Source organism: Perca flavescens, chromosome 15, assembly GCF_004354835.1.
Source record: "Perca flavescens isolate YP-PL-M2 chromosome 15, PFLA_1.0, whole genome shotgun sequence".
Taxonomy (NCBI): Eukaryota; Metazoa; Chordata; class Actinopteri; order Perciformes; family Percidae; genus Perca; species Perca flavescens.
The window spans coordinates 3,733,296-3,752,446 of record NC_041345.1 but is presented as its reverse complement, the minus strand read 5'-3'; the positions used below and the strand labels follow the sequence as shown (position 1 = coordinate 3,752,446).

Sequence of the window (19,151 nt, the reverse complement as noted above, 5' to 3'; positions counted from 1 at the left end):
CTAGTCTCACATAGCCAGACATTACTCCACAGCACAGCAGAGTAGCTAACGTTAGATGCTGGCTATATTGACAGTCATAAAAGCCCGTGCTCACGCGAAGCTCTGTAACCAACTGATAGACACACTTTTTATGCTTAAAATTACAGTATGAACCGCTAAAAACACAACAACCTCACTGTCCTCTCCACACGCCAGTCAAGCACACTTCCTCGGCTTAGAATTACAATACAAAACGCTAAAAATACCACTACCTTGCCGACGGAACACACTTCATTGGCTTAGAATTACAGCAACAATCGCTAAACACACTGCAAACTCACAGTCCTCTCTTTCCGATTTACAGCCCCCCTCTCGTGCCTTAAAATAACTCACCGTTGTCGGCTCCAGCCGCTGAAGAGGCTACACGCTGTAAACAGCCATGGGCTGCTTGCCTGGTCCTCCCGGTAACGTTAACAGTTAGCAGGGTTAGCATGGCGGCGTTAGCCAGGACCAGTCGGGATCACTTTACTGGCTATGTCTCAATTGTTTTTGCGAGTAACCAACTCGGGTACTCTAGCTATATAATTCAATGTGAGTACACAAATGTTGAAATGACAAAAAATGCCCATCCCTAGTAGCTATGATAAATTAGCTTGAAGCTAATGCTTACAGGTATATCTGGCAACCCGGCCTGCCTGTAAAACTGGGCCGTTGATAACACACACACACACACACACACACCAAAACATAAACATAAATTCCGTCACGGAATGTAAATTTCAAAAAGAAAAAATACTGACATTAGCATTGTGGTCAGAAAAGATAGTATTTCAGTTTAACATGTTTCTGATGAGGCATTGGTGTCATTTTTGGATTTATTACAGTACAAATATTACATATTGGACCTTTTAAGTTACAGATATAAAAAAAAGGAGTACCTACTGTAACATTTTTACTGGCCTCCATGATGCTTTCTTTCGTTTACTAACCCTATGTTGTAATAGAAGCGCTTCTCTTTTGGAGAATAGCCGAGCCAGTAGGTAGTGTATGTGTAGTGGAGCGAATGATGTGATCGGCCTGAGCGGAGGAGAGTTTATGAGTGAAGATATTAAGTGAATAAACTAAATAAAAAAAAAAAAATGTTTCGGACAGCTGTTAACGCCTGTTTTTCGGCGCGTTTGTGACGTTGGACGTGAAACGGCACCAAAAACAACCGAGCATACTCATCTACTGGCAATGGGAATTTTAACAAGTGTACCCGTGTTTAAAAAAAAAAATGCATATACACACAAAACACTCGCAGACATACACAATTCAATGCATTTCCACGCACTCATGGCTGTCTTTGTGATTGTACGTGTGCTCTAACAAGTAAATGGTTACGCAGTTCTCCCTCATAACATCTTTCTGCTTCAGGCAGTAACATTTTGCCTATCATTGGCTTGTGCCAATGATAGGCAATCTCTCCAAGCCATTTAGTCACATATATCTAGTCACATATTTCATTCTTATGCTGCAGTTACTGGCTGTACAGGAAGTGCATTAGGGTCCCTGCATGGTCTCATTTGCGTAGCCGCAAACTTCGATTAGGAAATCATTACGTCAACCTAACGAAATACTAAATAATACGCTTGCGCTTTTTGCCGATTATTGAGTCCAGCTCTGTGTGACTCGACAGCTCTGATCAGCTGGTGGTCACGCAGAACAATATTCTTTTGTCCAGATAACACACCTTTAACATTTCTTTACCTGTTTCTCAATAGGTGACAATATGATGGTGAAGATGAAGGATTGTGACATTCCCATCTCTGGGAATGCAAGACAAAAATAAAGAGACTATAGTGAACACAGGCTTGGTTTAATTTTACAGGCACCAAACAGTCAACATTGTACACCTCCAGGTAGCTTCCTGGTCTGCTTGCTGTAGATTAGTCCACAGTGTGAACTACAGTGTGGCAGAGCTATGGCAAGGACAAAATCTCAGCTGTTTGTACACGTCAGTGGTTGCAGACAGTGTGCACGCGGCCACAGAGGAGATGCCGCTTGGGCGGACTCGGAGACAAAACTAAACCCTAAAGACTCCCATTCACTAACTCCTGCTCTTTGTGTGTGTGTTTGCGGTTGATCTGTGTTGCTTGAGTGTTACGGGAAGTGACTGCTCCTCCGCAGCGCAGAGTTTTAGTCCGACATAAACAGTGTCGTCATCATCAGTGCATGGATGTGTGCGTGGAAAAGGATGAGAAGAAGTTGTGCCTGTGGTTCTGCATGCCTGACCATGCACAGTCTCGCCAACCAATGCTGCCTCCACACACACTAATCAAAGGGACAGCGTTGGCTAGGGCTAAACGATTTTGTTTTTTGCCAGATGTTGCGATTACGATTCAATTTTGCATTATTTGTTTTATAATTTTAGCTACATATTGCACCCTCTGCGATCATGTTCAATAAAGTAAAGATAAATAAATGAAAACATCCACTGAAAATAGGCCATTTCTTTAATACAACCTTTGATATGTAACATTATTCCAGCATTTATCTTATGGAAAAACCGTAAATAGAATAATGGAAAGAGGAATAAAAAAATGTTAAATCGAATTTTGCACCAAACATTTAACAAAATAATTAATCGTTTAGCCCTACCGTTGGCCTTCAGCTCACTGTGGCCTGGGCCTTAAACCATCATTTCCTTCAACATTCTGAACCTTAGGATGATTGTGTTCAGTGGCATTATTTCTATTGTTTTATATTGGTAAGATGAGTTGTTGGATGGACAATCTCCCCCCCCCGGCTTTGGATTTGACCGGTCCCGTTTTGTTATCTGAACTTTCTGTTACTGCATGATTTGAAACGATCAGTGAATGAAATGTGTGTGTATCCGTGTGTGCTTGTACATGAGTGGAAATGTAGAAAAGGTTGAAAGAAAAGGGGAAAGAGAGTTTGCACTTTGCCCTTTCCAACCCTCTTTGTGTCGTCTCCACTCTCTCTCTCTCTTTCTCTCTCTCTCTCTCTCCCTCTTCCTTATCACTTAATTCTCTTGTTGCCAGTCACGTTTGTCTTTCTGTCAGTTTGTGTTTAATTTGAAAGTAATCTTTAGCGTTTTTTCCAACTTTAACCATCTTATTTTGCCATCATCTGCATCTGCCTTATTCTGTTGACATTTATTGTCATCTATTTTGGTATTTCATTTTCTGTTTTGTTTTTATTTTTTGACTATCAAACAACCTTCAGTATGTTATTTTGTGGTGACTGGTAAAAATAACTGGAAAGGACAGCCACGCTTCCCACAACCAGTCTCCAAACCCACGCTCTTCTCTCGTGGCTGAAACCTGACCACACAAGAATGAGTCATTTCGTGCTAAATCTAACCAAAATGCGTCCACCTGTCATTTTGACTGTGATCGACCCAGAGAGCGTTAAACCAACCTTTGACTATTCTGCTCTTATGAAGGAGGGTGATAGGAATTGGTATCTGCTCTTCTGACTTTTCCTTGGAGGTGTTCCAATTTGCTGCATCTCAGTCCCTCGCTGTACACTCAGGAGGCTACCTTTTGGTGTTACAGGGATACTTCACCCTCAAAATGACCATTTGTAAATCAATTACTCAGCGAGCGTTGCCTTAAATACATAAAGAAAACCTTTGTTATCGTCGCATGGCTCCACGGTCAACGGAGAATTAAAACAAACGGAGAATAGTCTGTTTGCAAACTCTCCCACAACCAGTGCGGGATAATCCAAGTCTCGTTTCTCCTGTGGTATCCCACATGCATTTTCGCTAAACCTTTGTTTACATTTACCATTTACAACACGCTATTCGTCTGCTACTCGTCTGAGAAGCTTGCGCAGGAAGTAGTGCACCTGCAAGGGGGAGACTATTTATGCTGAAGCGTTAGCCCTATTTCTCACTGTGCTGCGTTTGCGGCACGTTGCGATCTCCGCGAGCCCCTTCAATTGTGATCTTCAAAGCCAGGCTCAAAACTAATGTTTTTACATTGGCCTTCCCGGCATCTTAATTGTCTTATCCTGCTATGTTTGAAATTAAGTGTTTGTCTTTCGATGTCCTGTTTAGCCTTAATCACTGATTTGTACGTGTGTTTTATTTAAATTTTATTACCCTGTGGCTAATGCGCTATGTACAGCACTTTGGTCAGCGCGAGCTGCTTTTAAATGTGCTACAGAAATAAACTTTACTTACTTACTAGCAATTGTGGCCATTCAAGTCGAGCCTTGATATTCCACCAGCATCCCAGCATCCCAGAAGTGTGCGTGAAGCAGCTCTCCGCTCCACTAAGGCCTCCTGCACACCGGCTGCGTGGCGTGAGCGTGTCAGCTGAGCCGCGCGGGAAAACACGTGCATGCTAGAAATAGGACCGACGCCTATTTTTCATGCGTTTCCAGGCTATGTAGGTAGGTATGTAGGTAGGTATGTAGGTAGGTAGCAGCGCGTTCGGACAGCCAGGCAGGAAGTGAAACAGCGAGAGTATCGACACCCCTTTTCTCCGTTGTTGGATTCTCCGTTCACTGTGGAGGATTGTGACAAAAACAACAAGTTATTTGTGAATTCAAGGCATCATTCGCTTAGAGATGACGTCAAATGGTCATTTTGAGGGTGAAGTATGCCTCTAAGGCAAGGTTGCCCCATATTTCAGTTCTCCTTTTGGTTCCTCAGAGCACCAAACACCGAATACCTTCCTGTCACTGTTTTCATCGTTGTGCTGATGCTTTGAGCTCCGTTTAAGCATCTCGAGAGAGCTAGCATCACCTCTCCCCTTTCCTCCTCTTCCTTCTTTCTCTTATATCCTGTTCTGAGCTGTAACCCTGCTGCTGTCAGGTTTTTATTTCACACGGGGCGAGGAGGAGGAGCAGGAGGAAGGGAGGTGGGGCATTTAGGTTTCTTTTGTTACTAGCATTATTTGTTCCTTTTTATTTATTATATTTTTTCTGTTTCCCTGACGACTTCTGTGTGTTGTTGTCAGTCTCCACGGTAACCACTCGCTGTTTCTACGGCAACGGTAAGTTGTGTACAAACATCTATCACTGAACTGATCCCCCCCTTCCAATTCCCCCCCACACCCTTTACAACAGGCATTTGATAAAGTCCAATGTACAGTACACTGTGAAGTTCCAATATTAGTCCTATTTATCTAGTGATTTTGACTGTGATAGGCCCACGCACTGTAATGCCCTAGAAAGCTATTGCTCTTATGTAATTTTACAGTGCACCACACAGTATCACAGACAAACAGACAGACAGACACAACATCTTTCAACAGATTGGATCTTTTAGCAGTAATATTCTCTTCACATGCCCTCCCTCCCCCCAAACCATGTCATTAACACCGCACTGGGAATGACTGAATGTAATCACCCTCCTCTATGCAATGACACGGCTATCCACAATCCATCTGATTAATTCTCCATTTGGACTCCATGTATATAGTATTCAATTTCTTGACTAATAATTGTAAAAAAAAAAAAAAAAAAATCAACAGAAATGATATGAAGCTTTGCTCCCTGTCGCTGCCTACGAATGCTTTGTCAGAACGCAGGCCCCGAGCTGCTTGAATTTATTTTATTTTATTGACCTGCCTGCTTCAAGCTAAGTATACATTTGTCAAATATAAGCCAATTGGACTCAATGGGCAAGTATAGATAGATGGATGGATGGATGGATAGATAGATAGATAGATAGATGGACTTTATTGTTAAATATTATTTTCAATGTCTGCGCTGCAGCAGCAAGGTATAAGGCACCATACAGAATAAGTACAAGAAATTATAAGTACATCAAATAAAAAAATACAACAGCGCCTACTCAAAAATGGTTTCATCCAGCCCTGAGCTAACGTAGTGGCTAGCCAGCATCCTGGCCCACTGTACCGCAGACAGTTAAGGAATGCCTAGATGAAGACTTTCCAAATGTGCGTATCTACACCTGCGATTAAAAACACCTTCTTTTGCAGTAAAGCAAATTTAAACTGGAACTCTTTAGAAACTATGCTTCTTCAGATGTGGCCACTTCTGAAATCAGTGTTGCCAGTGTTGTGTAACCATATGCATTTCTAAACCGATATGGGGTTTACCTTACTGTGTTTTGGGTCTCTCTTATGCTGCCATTTTTCTCTTTTTGGTTTGGTTTTCTTGTAGTGAATTGTCTGTGTACTAGTAGTCGTAGTCGTAGTGTACTGGTCTTAGTTTGTGACACAAAGTTCTAATGCCTGGCATAGTGTCTCGTGTTTATTTGATTTCTCTCCTTTTTTGGGAATAAGGATTGCTCTCTCTCACTCCTCTCTCTCTCTCTCTCTCTCTCCCCCCCCCCCCTCTCTCTCTCTCCCCCCTCTCTCTCTCTATCTATCTATTCCCTCCATCCTTTGGTGCTCTGTTTCTCAACCCACCACATATATTGAGATTTTCAGGAGAATGGTCACCAAATCTAATTGCTTTATTTGAATGATGCACCTTGGGATATATGTTTTGTTTTTAAACAGTAATTGTTATTTAGTTATTTTTTTTGTGTTGTTCATGTAAACTTTCTCCCTGTTTTCTCTTTTTCTTCACTCCATCTTTACGTCCTCCTGTAATTTATTTTTTGTATATGGACTGGCTCTGTCTCTTTACTTCTCACCTGCATCCCTTCCTCCTAACTTATCTGTCCCATCTTTGTCTCGTATATGTTCGATGTGGGAGTGCTACGATTGTTTTGATTGGTCTCTATGCTGCATCCGACGCTTGCTGATTGGCTGAATTTTTTACTTTTTTTGGTTTGTTACTCACTCTTGGTCATGTGTTGCGCCCATATTTGGCTGCGTGTAATTTCTGTGTTATATGATTATTAATTTTGTCAAACAAATGTTTTTTGCACCCCCCCTCTTTCTCTCCCTCGTATTTTGTTTTTGAATATTTCTTTTTAGGTATGTAAACCCCACAAGTTTGGTTTCATATGGAAATGTGACTTAATTTTGTCCTGGTTTATTGTTCAGGCTGGACTGGGAGGGCAAAAGTGGGATGAGAGAGGCTGAACGTTTTCTTAATTATTAACCCTTTGAGATTTGTCTTCCCAATTCTGTTGATTTGCATGTGTTCCTGTCAACCGTTTTACCCAATTTCATTGATTGCATATGCTGTACACACACAGACCCACCATTAACAAAAGTTAAACTCTTCATTATCATTAACAGTTAGGCTGCGTTCACATTAAATCAGGCGTTGCAGCTGTTAGCGCAGGGTTGTGCGGTGGTGTAGGAGTGTAACTCAAATGGCTCATTTGTGTCTCCATTGTGTTTCCTATGGTGCTAGCATTTAGCCATACTGCTAGTATGCCAGGTCCTATGAGCGATTGTCTGTCTGTGTCGATCGACAGATTCAAAAAACACATTTACCCTCAGTAACCAACTAGGGTGCGAGGCCTATCATTCCTTGGTGCACAACAACCAGGGCAAATTCCTTGTGAGTGTTACTTACTTGGCAATAAATCCTTTTTCTGATTCTGGTGCACAAGGCCAAATTGAGTGATGTCACGTGAAGCCTAACGTTACATTGTGTTTTGTCTGATCGTCGGTTAAGCAGTTGGTCAACACAGTGTGACATTGAGTTGCGTATCTCCAAACGTTGATTCTTCAATTTTTTTTTTTTTCTGGCGGCCCTGCTGCTGCAGAATGTGAGGACTGGCAATTTTGCCGCAACTTCTGATTTGGTGTGAATGCAGCCTTACCATTCAACATCAAAATTCTTAAAAGTCTGGATACAATTTCACTGTGACACAAATTTGGTTTAATTAATTAGATTTCTGAAATCCATTTACATTTCAAAATGTCTCCACTCGGACGCCCGCGGACAGTTGCGTCAGATAGCTAGCCAGGCTAGGCTAATTGAATCATTTTGCCAGTGGCCTTGTCATTTGCAATGAGCGAAAGATGAGGTAAACCTCATTTCCATTTGATTGAAGCTCTGCAGATAAAGAACATGACTCACTGAGAGAGGCAACGCGAATGGCAGTCTCGGCCCTAATGGTCTCTTTAATGGGAGCGCAGCGTGTGTGCGCATACAAGCACTCTTCATTCCTCAGTCGCTCTTTCTCTGCTTCTTTGTGTCACACACTCTCCCCTCATCTAGCCAAAAAGGTCATTAATCTTTAGCTCGCCACACACTCCGATGTAGAGCTTAAACGTCACACTGGGACGGTATATGGGTTTTAACAGAGAGCTACCATCTCCTTCTCTTAAAACCCATCAAAGGAAGACAAGGGTAGATCAAGGGACCGGAGTGTGAGCCTTTGAAGCTCAGAGGGGAGATTATCAGCCATCTTGGATTGAAAGCCCAAGCATTAGACTGAAATGTCAGCCAGCATGCGCAGAACATGCACACACGCCTACAAAAAGAATAAAAAATATCAACAATACTTTAACCCGTGCATGCCAGAAAAAAACAAAGTATAGCTACGTTTCTTTTGCTGTGCCCCCACCCCCCCTTTTTGTGCAGTTACAGCTGCAACATAACCAATGTCACCCATGGCAGCCTGTACATCTCCCCACAATGAATCACCAAATCTCTATGGGCAACTCGCTGTTATTGCATGATGACTAAAAACCCCCTTTACTGCCCCCACCCACTTTTAAACTTTTTTAGCAGCCAAGTCAGGAGTTAAATTCTTTCACATTGATCACACCGGCAGAGTATAACACCAGTGACTTTTACATTTTAGCCAGTTTATTTGGTCACATTTTATCAATTTTTTTCATTCTGCAGAAGTACATTCATTACACATGAAGCCAAAAGAAAAACATGTATTCTTTCTACTAGAAAATAGTCCCTCGAGAACATGTTGCAGCATTGTCACATCCGTGTCGTTGGTAGGCCAACAGTTAACCTTTAGCCATCTTTTTACGCTTTCAAGTGTGTATTTTCACATTAAAAAGGTCATGTAACGGACTAATCATATAGGGCAGAATGATTGGAGAAAATGTAAACTACACGTTGACGCAAGTAAATGAGCCTAAATTTCAAATGACATCAGTATTAACTTTTAAAGACCCAGTAACAGTTAATGTACACACGCTATTACATTATTACCTCAGAGATTCACCAAGAAGTACCAAAAAATGGAGGCAAGCTTAATATCGGCACATAACAGCAGACATGTTGAATTTAATTCTACTGTAAAAAATAAAAAAAAAACGAACACACAACATATAAGCCTTGCGATCTAGTCCTTTGAGTGTGTCGTACTTTAGTTTCCTGTGTTGTTTTTGTGTCTGTCTTTGACCGTCTGCTCCTTCATCCCCAGGTGAATAATGCCACGGCCAGGGTGATGACCAACAAGAAAATGGTCAGCCCCTACCCTAATGGAGAGGCTCTCAGCACGCTGCCTTATGGTAACAACCGCACTGACACACGCACATACACTAACACTGACGCGTGGCCCGCCTAATAATCCAAACAGCACAGGTACACAGGGAGAGGCAGGTGTAGGCAGCGTCAAATACACAATCTAGCCGCAGAGTTTCCTCCCTGTAGGCTCTGCTGCAGACCACGTTATGTAAGGCCGTCAGCAATTTCAGTGTTATTATTTTTACCACCACCTACCAGCCATGATGTCAGCTGAGAGAAAGAGTTGTTGTTGTTAGCTTAACCCAACTGGTAAGACTTTACTTATTCATCCCCCTTTTGAGCATTTCTTTTTTTGGAAGCATTTAGGCCTTTATTTTCATAGGACAGGTGAAGACATGAAAGGGGACAGAGAGGGGAAATGACATGCAGCAAATGGCCGCAGGTCGGAGTCAAACCTGCGGCCGCTGCGTTCAAGGAGTAAACCTCTATATGTGCGCCTGCTCTGCCGACTGAGCCAACCCGGCCACCTTTTGAGCATTTCTAAGCAGAATACAAAACCTGTAATCAATAGTTTGTGTGTTAAATGGTAGTCGCATGTAGCTATAAGGACATTTTTAAGTGTTGATGAATATGTCGTAGGGCTGTCAATCGATTCAAATTGCATGATCGTCCATAGTTAACTCGCGATTAATCACACATTTTTGATCTCTTCTAAATGTCTGTTTTTCCAAGTTTTTAATGCTCAAGTGGTATTTGATACTCAACGTACTCCGATGGGAACTCACTTCCCATCCACAGCACGTGCCAGTTTTGTAGTCAAGACCACCTAAACCGAGACCAAGTCATTAGCAAGACCATGAGGGGTTGAGACCGAGACAAGACCAGGACCAGACCAAACAACTCAAACATACAGTAGATACACAATGTGTACTAATGTTCGCTGAATCCCTTTGGGTGAGAGATGAAGAGATTTCTGGAGAGTTTTGGTACAGAGGCAGATTGATAACTTTGGGTTAAATTAAAGTCTTGCCAGTGTTGACTTGCTCTATCTGCCCAGGTCTTTCCAGCATCCGTCATGGCCTTGCTCATTTTCTAACACAACACACTCAGGCACCTAACGAAAAGAGCAGCCGGAGCCGAATCCAGTGTCTCTGCTGCTTTTAGGATGCTTCGCCTCACAGTGAATTAACACGGGAAGAGCTTCCAGTGGAGTTTAGAGTAGAGAAAACAAGGTAGCGCTGTGTTGGGTAGCTTTAACAGAAGCAGCCATTACAATCGGTTTTAAAGAAACGCTCTGTGGTGCTCTAATATTGTCCCGTGTCTCCTTACGTGTCGCTGTGATTAAACTGGTCTTTCAGTACAGGCTTAACTATGAATGGCAACAATAGGTGAATAACTGAATAACAGTGCTAATGGTGGAGTGAGACGTGTGTATCTGTATATAAAAGTGCAGCAGGAGCCTCTGCTCTTTGTAAACCATATTAATGAAGCGCCCCTTGCTCTCTGTGTGATTAGCGGGGTGGAAGCTGAGTCCTATGATGGGGGCCGTGTACGGACCAGAGATCTACGCAGGTAAGACCAGCCTCTACCTCCCTCACTCACACTAAACTCTGCCTCTGCAGCTTACTTTACATTTTAATCACATTCCAATCTTTCATTCATATTAATGCACCGCTTGCCTAGCACTCCTCCTCGCTGACACTTTTATTGATATCAAGCCCTCAGGGCTGCAGATGGATTATTTCCCTTCTCTCTTTGCTTTTTCTTTTCTCCTTAATTCACCCTGGTTCTCCCCCTTATTTTTCCCATTCACATCGTCCTTCTACTGCCTGCATTGTTATCTTTCTTCCCTTAATCTTCCCTAAATCCTCTCCATCTTTCTCTCCTCCCCCCCCATCCTCAACCCTGCCTCCTCCTCCAGTCCCAGGGTTTCCTTATCCTTCAGCAGCGGCAGCAGCCACCACAGCAGCCGCAGCGTTCCGCGGTGCCCACCTCCGGGGCCGAGGCCGGCCCGTCTACAGTGCTGTGCGGGCTGCCGTGCCTCAGCCTGCCATCCCTACCTACCCTGGGTAAGAAAGACACTCCACTTATAAAACGAGAGTTGTCTACGTCACATACTTTGTAGCTGTCCCAGATCTGCAGGATGTTTTATATATAACACATTTTAAAAAAAGGGAAAACTCAAGATCAAGTGTTTGGTTTTGTGCCTAGTAAATGTATTGAGGAACACCTCATGAATACCATTTTCAGAATCATTTCCCCCAGATCCTATTTGACCAGCGCTCTGTTTAATACAGCTGTGCGCTCAAACGCCTCTCATGCTCGCACATTATTCACACTTCAGTCTCTTAAGCGCTCCAACTGGCACATTGTCAGTCAGTTCACAAGCTATTCAGAGTAGAGTATGACACACTGATGGGATTGCACCATTCAGGGTTGATTTGAATAAACTCGCAGAAACCACCATCAGCAGATTTGCATAAGACACACACAAACCACGTTCAGTCATTATGCAGTAGCGGTAACCCTGCTCACAGATTTGCTACATATTATTCAGGTTTACCGTGAGCTGTTCTTTTGTCCCCGCAGTATGTGCACTGTGCATGTCGTTGCTGTGCTGTGATGATTGGCTAATGGGGTTGTGACTGCTGTGATTTTCAGATAAAAGCAGAATAGATTGCTTAATGGCCTTGCGGCTGCTTTACTGTGATGGTATTCAAACGATGCTAAACAAGATGAAATTGGGGGCTGCAGGAAATACCCTCTCCATATCTGCTCCACTGAAAACTACACCTATCAGACATCGTAAAACCATCCATTTTAAGCACCTAGATTTTTCTTGTAGCTGGGGAACAGTGGCACTTTATGGGCTCATTTTAAGTTCAATGAAGTCAATCTATTAGCCCCACAAGTCTATTGTTTAATGTTTTCAGTTTCAGTTGTGGAGTTAAATGGAAGTTGTATTTCCTCTGCATGCTGCATGGGTGTGAAATAACTCTCTCTCTCTCTCTCTCTCTCTCTTTTTTTTCTCTATCTCGCTCTCTCTCTCTCTCTCTCTCTCTCTCCCTCCCTCCCTGTACCATCTTTTGTTTTTGTTGCTGTGTTGTGACCTTTGTCCACTCTGGTTTTCGGGGCTGTGCACCACTCCGTTTGCACCCCCCTCCACTACACCATCCCCACTTCGCCCTCCTCCTCCACCCCCTCTCTCCCTGTTCCTTCCCCTCTCTCAGTGTGGTGTATCAGGATGGGTTTTACGGAGCTGCGGACTTGTATGTAAGTAAACTCACCTCCCACCAACACACCCTCTCTATCCCTCCCCTCACGGTTTTCTCCTGCTCTTTATTTTTTTATTTTTTTCCTCTGGGGGTGATTCTGCATGTGCGTCCAGTCATGCGCTGCACAGAGCTGCCTGCATAAAGGTGAATGATAAAAGTTTTTTTTTTTTTTTTTTTTTTTTTTTTTTTTTTTTGCTGTGACAAAACCTCCACTATTACACAATTTGAACACATCTTGGGTCAAAATACAATAGCATTGATTTAAAAATAGCTGCGAAAATGATAGGTTGGCTCAAACACCACTATGAAGGCTGCTCTGTGGGCGGATGCGGCAGCGTGCGTCCGTGTACGAGTGTCTGAGCGTATGAACAAGACTGTGTGTGTGTGTCTATCCAGGTTGACAACGGTTGTTTCTGTTCTCTCTATAGACTAGTGTTTCAGGACTCAGTCCTTAGTCCCAGATTGCCTCAGGTAGGGTCAACTCAACACCAAACCCACAGTGTGCATTGTTTTACTGTACTACCTCCTCTGATCTTATGAATCATCTTCTGATCTGACCTGGAACATGTTGTCTTTTAGTTTACCAAATTACCACCGCTTTTGAGTTTATTTTTTCTTTTCTTTTTTCTACTAACTCACTGGAATGTGCACTCTTCTTTTTTCGACTGTGGGGGAAGGGCTTTGTTTGTTTGGTCGTTTGTTTTACTAAACTACTAAATTGTATTGAGCGTGTTTTTTTTTTTTCTTCCTGCAAGTGTGTTTAAAAAAAAAAAAAAAAAAAGACCCTGGTCTCTTTTGTCTGGTCGGCTAGTTTTGGAGAAACTCCTTTCTTGTGTTCTCTTGTGGGCAAAAATGAAGGTAAATGTAAAATATTTTCAAATTGGATGATGGTTTCTCAGGGTACCCGTGGGGTCTTAAAATTATTAAAGTATTAACTTTAATATTCTAAAAAATATATATATATACAGTACAGGCCAAAAGTTTGGACACACCTTCTCATTCAATGTGTTTCTTTATTTTCATGACTATTTACATTGTAGATTCTCAGTGAATGCATCAAAACTATGAATGAACACATATGGAATTATGTACTTAACAGAAAAGTGTGAAATAACTGAAAACATGTCTTATATTTTAGATTCCTCAAAGTAGCCACCCTTTGCTTTTTTTGATAACTCTGCAAACCCTTGGTGTTCTCTCAATGAGCTTCATGAGGTAGTCACCTGAAATGGTTTTACCTTCACAGGTGTGCTTTTTGTCAGGGTTAATTGGTTGAATTGTTTCCCTTATTAATAAAAAAGCAAAGGGTGGCTACTTTGAAGAATCTAAAATATAAGACATGTTTTCAGTTATTTCACACTTTTTTGTTAAGTACATAATTCCATATGTGTTCATTCATAGTTTTGATGCCTTCAGTGAGAATCTACAATGGAAATAGTCATGAAAATAAAAAGGAAACGCATTTGAATGAGGTGTGTCCAAACTTTTGGCCTGTACTGTATAAAAAATGGCCTGAAAGTATTACATTTCGTTTACAAAGATCTTGCATTTTTTTCTTTTCCTTTCTATCATAGGATTAAATAAATGCCGTAACAGCATAAATATTTTGTGTGGGTAACGTTTTAAATTTACTGAATTTTGTGTTTTTAGTTCCATAGCATAAGAGCTCTAAATGCAACAAATATTGTATTTGTTTTATGTTATTAGAGTACAAACTGCTCCAAACAGCTCTATTGTAGTCCAGCCTTTACTTCAGAGACAAACAAGCATCACTTTGTAACACGTTATAATGCTCGCCTAGCTGCTAGCATGGCACACCCTCATACTCTGCTTCTGACTGGCTAGTAGTCCTTACCTAGGTACTGTCAGGGCACGCCCTCATACTCTGCTTCTGACTGGCTAGTAGTCCTTACCTAGGTACTGTCAGGGCACGCGCTTATACTCTGCTTCTGACTGGCTAGTAGTCCTTACCTAGGTACTGTCAGGGCACGCCCTCATACTCTGCTTCTGACTGGCTAGTAGTCCTTACCTAGCTACTGAGCATGTGCGACTCCCAACAAAGATGGAACAGAAGTGAGATGTCTCACTCTGTAGCTAAAACAGAGAGCTCAACACACAGGGTGAAAAGAAGAGCTGCAGCAATGTGCAGTACAACAAAAATATGGTGTTTTTTGAAAATTACACCATGTAAACCTATTTTGATATAACCTCTAAATACAATTATGAACCTGAAAATGAGCGTAATATGAGCACTTTAAAAAATTCAGGGAACGTTACTTGGTAAATAGTTATTTTCTCAGGCCCAAAATCCACAGTGATTTTCAATTATGTGGCCGTGAAGTTGCCAATAAATTTCATCCAAGGTGGTATTAAAAGTTTTAAGTTTAACTTAGAGAATCCTGTGGGTACCCTGTTTCTTCTAAACCATAGGTTTCTCTCATGGCTCCTTACAAAATTGGAGGCTACCATTTTGCAGAAAGGGTCCAGACAGTGTTAGCCTGGGATGCGAGATACTCTGAAATCCTTCAAGTTGAAACGGAGAACATGGTCTCTCCCTGAAATTAACCACCCCGACCCCTCCCAGGATGATTACTGAAGCATGTGCTGATCAGCTGCTGCATGCTGACATACTGTACTACTGCTCCATGTTCCTCCTGTCCCTCCTCTCACCCAGAAAGCCTTGCTCTCGCTCCCTAATAACCCCCGTTTTCTCTACCCCGCCTGTGCCCCGTGTACTCGGAGAATGCCGGGGCCGTTTCTGTTGTGCTTAACTGTGCTCTGTTCTGATCAGGTCCAAATGCAGTGGTGTTGTGTCTTTTTTTTAATTCTTTTTAATAGGTTTGAACTGTTTTGGGTCATGCATGCAGTCTCAGAGAGGGAAGATGATTTTTAGTCAGCATAGGCCTGTGTGGGTGTGTTTTGTGTGTATGACTTTTTTTTTTTTTTTTTTTTTTTTCCCATCTTCCTCTCTTTTTTTCCTGTCTCCTGAATCCATGTGAAAGGACACATACAGTATAATATTCAATAACAAATGCCGTTTTTGTCCTAAATGTGTCTCCACTAGAACCTCTGACTCCGTTAATGTCCTCAAACTGTAGGCGGCGTCTTGACGTGTCTGATCATTACGTGAATCTTCTGTGTTGACGAGACAATGAGCTTTCTTTTTGGCCTCGACTGTGTGAACATTTTGTCCTCCCCTCCCCCGTAGTGGTAATAATACAATCTAACTCAACCTGGACACTCCAATTTCCTCTCTGTCTTCACTGATAAAGCACTCCTGTCCCACATCCTCCACCTTTCCCCGTACAGAAATGCAATATACTGACACGTACTGCATTTCAGCTGTGACTGTATACTGTATATATATATGTATTTATGATAAACAGGTTTGGGCATACATACAGTCTGTTAGGACATTTTATTATTAAAGTAATTTTTTTACTGAATACAAGGAAAGAAAATCTTACATTCAGTAAAATAGACAGCCCAGAATGTATTAAAAAAGACACATTTTGTAAGTTTCTCACAAATATTTGCATATATATATATAACATTACTTGGAATGAAATGTCAGTATATTCTATTTCTATATGGTGCCCCTCCCCCACTCATTTACACACCTTAACCGGGTGTCTTCCTTAGAGGCAGATGACTTAATGCTTTTGTGTGTGTGTGTGTGTGTGTGTGTGTGTGTGTGTGTGTGTGTGTGTCTTTAGGGAGGCTACCCTGCCGCTGCTGCTGCTGCCGCCGCCGCCGCTTATCGCTACGCCCAGCCGGCCGCCGTAACCGGAGCAACCGCCGCAGCTGCCGCCTACAGCGACAGGTGAGGTCATCCCGGGGCACACACAGACGTGCTGACTGTAAAGATGCTCTGCGGTGTCAGAAACCAGCTTCGGTACAGATGCGAGCGGCTTTCCCCTGCAGCACCGATTGGCTGAGCGGAATCTAAATGAATACATTATGCCATGGTCCTTTTTATAACACAGAGACAATACTGATGATAGAATTATAGGATATATAAGGACGTTTGTGTTCAATAACGCAGCACTAATAGATGGGTAAGATGGGAGCAAAAGCCGGCAAGACTTCAACCGTGAAATGTAGGAGAAGATTGGATGCAGTGGAACATTTACCTGAATGGGAACACGGGGAGCCAAATGAGTGTAATTGAATGATGACTATTTCGTAATAAAGAAACCATAGCAACTCTGATAATTAACTGGGAACAGTATCTTCCCTAGGTGGGACCTCTGGAGCGGCATTTTGTGCCAGATGATATAAGAAACCACAAAACAATGAATTTATTGATTATAGCATGAAAAAGTTTGAATCAAATTAGATTTTTTTTTTATCCGCTTTCAGTCAGGCTTTAGGCCCGGGCCATTTTTGTTTATTTATTTTGGGCCTGATCACACTGTAGCTCTACTCTGCCCACAGTAAAACTCCTCAACGTTATGGGGCGCCTGGAAAGCTCTCCTGGCAGACCCATGTACAGAGGCTCAGTCCTTGTCGCAGCGACAGCAAGTTCAACTCCGATCTGCGGCCCTTTGCCTGCATGTCATTCCCCCCTTTCACATCTTCAGCTATCAATGCCAAAAAAAATCATAAAGCTTTGCTCCGTAGCAATTGGTCAGAAACTCCAGAGCAGGGCTGTGCAATTAATCAAAATGTAATCGTGATTATGATTTCGGCTCCCGATGATCACAAAAACGGAATAATTGAGAGAAACAATTATTTAGCTCATTACGTTTTGCAAGTAAACTTTTATTTTTTCCACTGTTTTTTTAAGTTCAATAATTGCAACATCTTTCCAGAACTCAATGACTAATCGTGTTAATTATCGTGATTTCAATATTGACCGAAATAATCGTGATTTGTATTTTTTCCATAATCAAGCAGCCCTACTCCTCAGGGTCCTTTTTTTTTTTTTTTTTTTTACCCAAATGTGTAATTTCTGCTATGTTGTGTTTGTGCTGCTAGTTATGGCCGCGTGTACACTACAGACCCCTACCACGCTTTAACTCCAGCCGCTGCTGCTTACGGAGTGGGAGCAATGGTAAGTAATCCGACACAACCAACCAGTGTGGAGCATGAATTAGTTGTAATTTTTTTTAAAAGAGGGAAGGGTTTGAGATGCACAGCTCTCTCTTTATTGAGAGAGTCTGCCCATGTGAAGCTCTTCTTCAGATCCATCATAGGACTTTTTTTCTTGTGTGTCCTCAGCAGCAATCATTGTCCGTAGAAGGACTCATGGCACTGCAAGTGGGTCAAAAAGAAACGAATAAATATATGTACACATTTGCAGACTGAATAAATGTATCATTTGTGGATTTGTAGTATAACTGTGTGTGTAGACTGCATTTAATAGATGAACTAGATAATTTTTTTTCTCACAACAATAATACATAGCTGTAACTTTGTCTTTTCCGCTCGATGACTGTGTTGTCCTTTCTGTCTCTTTCAGGCCAGTTTATACCGGGCAGGATACAGTAGGTTTGCTCCTTACTAAAACCACAAATCGCACCTGAGGAATTTCACATCGCTCCAAAAACCCTTTTTCAAGCTCTTTGTTTGGCAGAAGCTCCCCTCCATTTTTTTTTTTTCTCCAGGCGGACTATAGTTACAACTCGTGTGTTTTGTTTTTCTTATATATATATATATATATATATATATATTTTTTTTTTTTTTTTTTTCCCCGTGGCGAGAGAGAGATCATATGCCACATCATCAACTCAAACTCTGTTTCTGTCGCCGACGACGCGGAAACAATGACAAAACTGCCAGGAGTGTCTCCCACATACAAAGCCGGAGTCTGCTACTCTGAACTGCGGGGCACAAATAGGACGGTTTTTAAAACACTACGGGACCCGGACGGAGAGAGACTGCTGTTCCTGTGTGATCCTGCACACTTTTTTATTTTTATTTTTTTTTTCCTATGAGTTTCTGAACTAACTGTATATCCACTGCCCTATAAGACCTAATCAGACCTATGTAGACCCACACACACACACTTACATTGAACACTAAGTATGCGGTTTCCTCTACATGTTTCTTTTAGTGTTGGCCTGCACACAACGATGCCACAGCACACTCGTTCCTATAAAAGGTACTCCTGTTTTTAAACACTACACTGACGTAAAGCTACAGCCCTGTACAGCAGAGACGTCCCTCTGGTTTAGCATCGGGGTATGATAATGAAACTCGGACTGCTTATTACAAAGATGTAGGAATCGTTCTTGTCTTGTCATTTTGTGAAAGCCGGAATACCGAAACACTTTTGTTGTCCTGGTAACAACAAAAACAGCATGGGGATTTTATTTTATTTTTTTCATTTTACATTTCACTACTTAACCCGAAAAAGAATTTCAAAAAAAAGCGTGAAAATGACAAGAAAAAAGCGGCTATTTTTTTCTGCATTACCTCACTTTGTTTCCTCTCATCTATTCAGTGTTTGCTGCCATTGATATGGACGTGTTGGACCAGTCCGTTATCTTCGGCCACGGAGCCGTTCATTTGTCCTTATTGCTGGTCTACACATACTCCATTTATCACTGAAAAATGCAACACTACGAC

General features: G+C 42.0%; 1 protein-coding gene across 7 annotated transcripts in view; it reads left to right on the top strand.

The window, feature by feature from the left end:
• LOC114569076 (RNA binding protein fox-1 homolog 2) overlaps window positions 1-18,256 on the top strand; it is a 39,812-nt gene extending 21,556 nt beyond the window's left edge. For 2 of the 7 annotated variants that reach the window (XM_028598891.1, XM_028598885.1), the window contains exons 6-13: window positions 9,260-9,347; window positions 10,819-10,875; window positions 11,225-11,372; window positions 12,534-12,576; window positions 16,295-16,401; window positions 17,559-17,634; window positions 17,802-17,840; window positions 18,043-18,256. In XM_028598891.1, coding sequence (XP_028454692.1) covers window positions 9,260-9,347; window positions 10,819-10,875; window positions 11,225-11,372; window positions 12,534-12,576; window positions 16,295-16,401; window positions 17,559-17,634; window positions 17,802-17,840; window positions 18,043-18,087 — 603 coding nt within the window. In that variant the 3' untranslated portion in view covers window positions 18,088-18,256. Of the gene's footprint in view, window positions 1-9,259; window positions 9,348-10,818; window positions 10,876-11,224; window positions 11,373-12,533; window positions 12,577-13,006; window positions 13,123-16,294; window positions 16,402-17,558; window positions 17,635-17,801; window positions 17,841-18,042 lie in introns of those variants that run through there. The other 5 variants (XM_028598886.1, XM_028598887.1, XM_028598889.1 and 2 more) reach the window with 5 other exon arrangements.
• The last annotated feature ends 895 nt before the right edge of the window (window positions 18,257-19,151 follow it).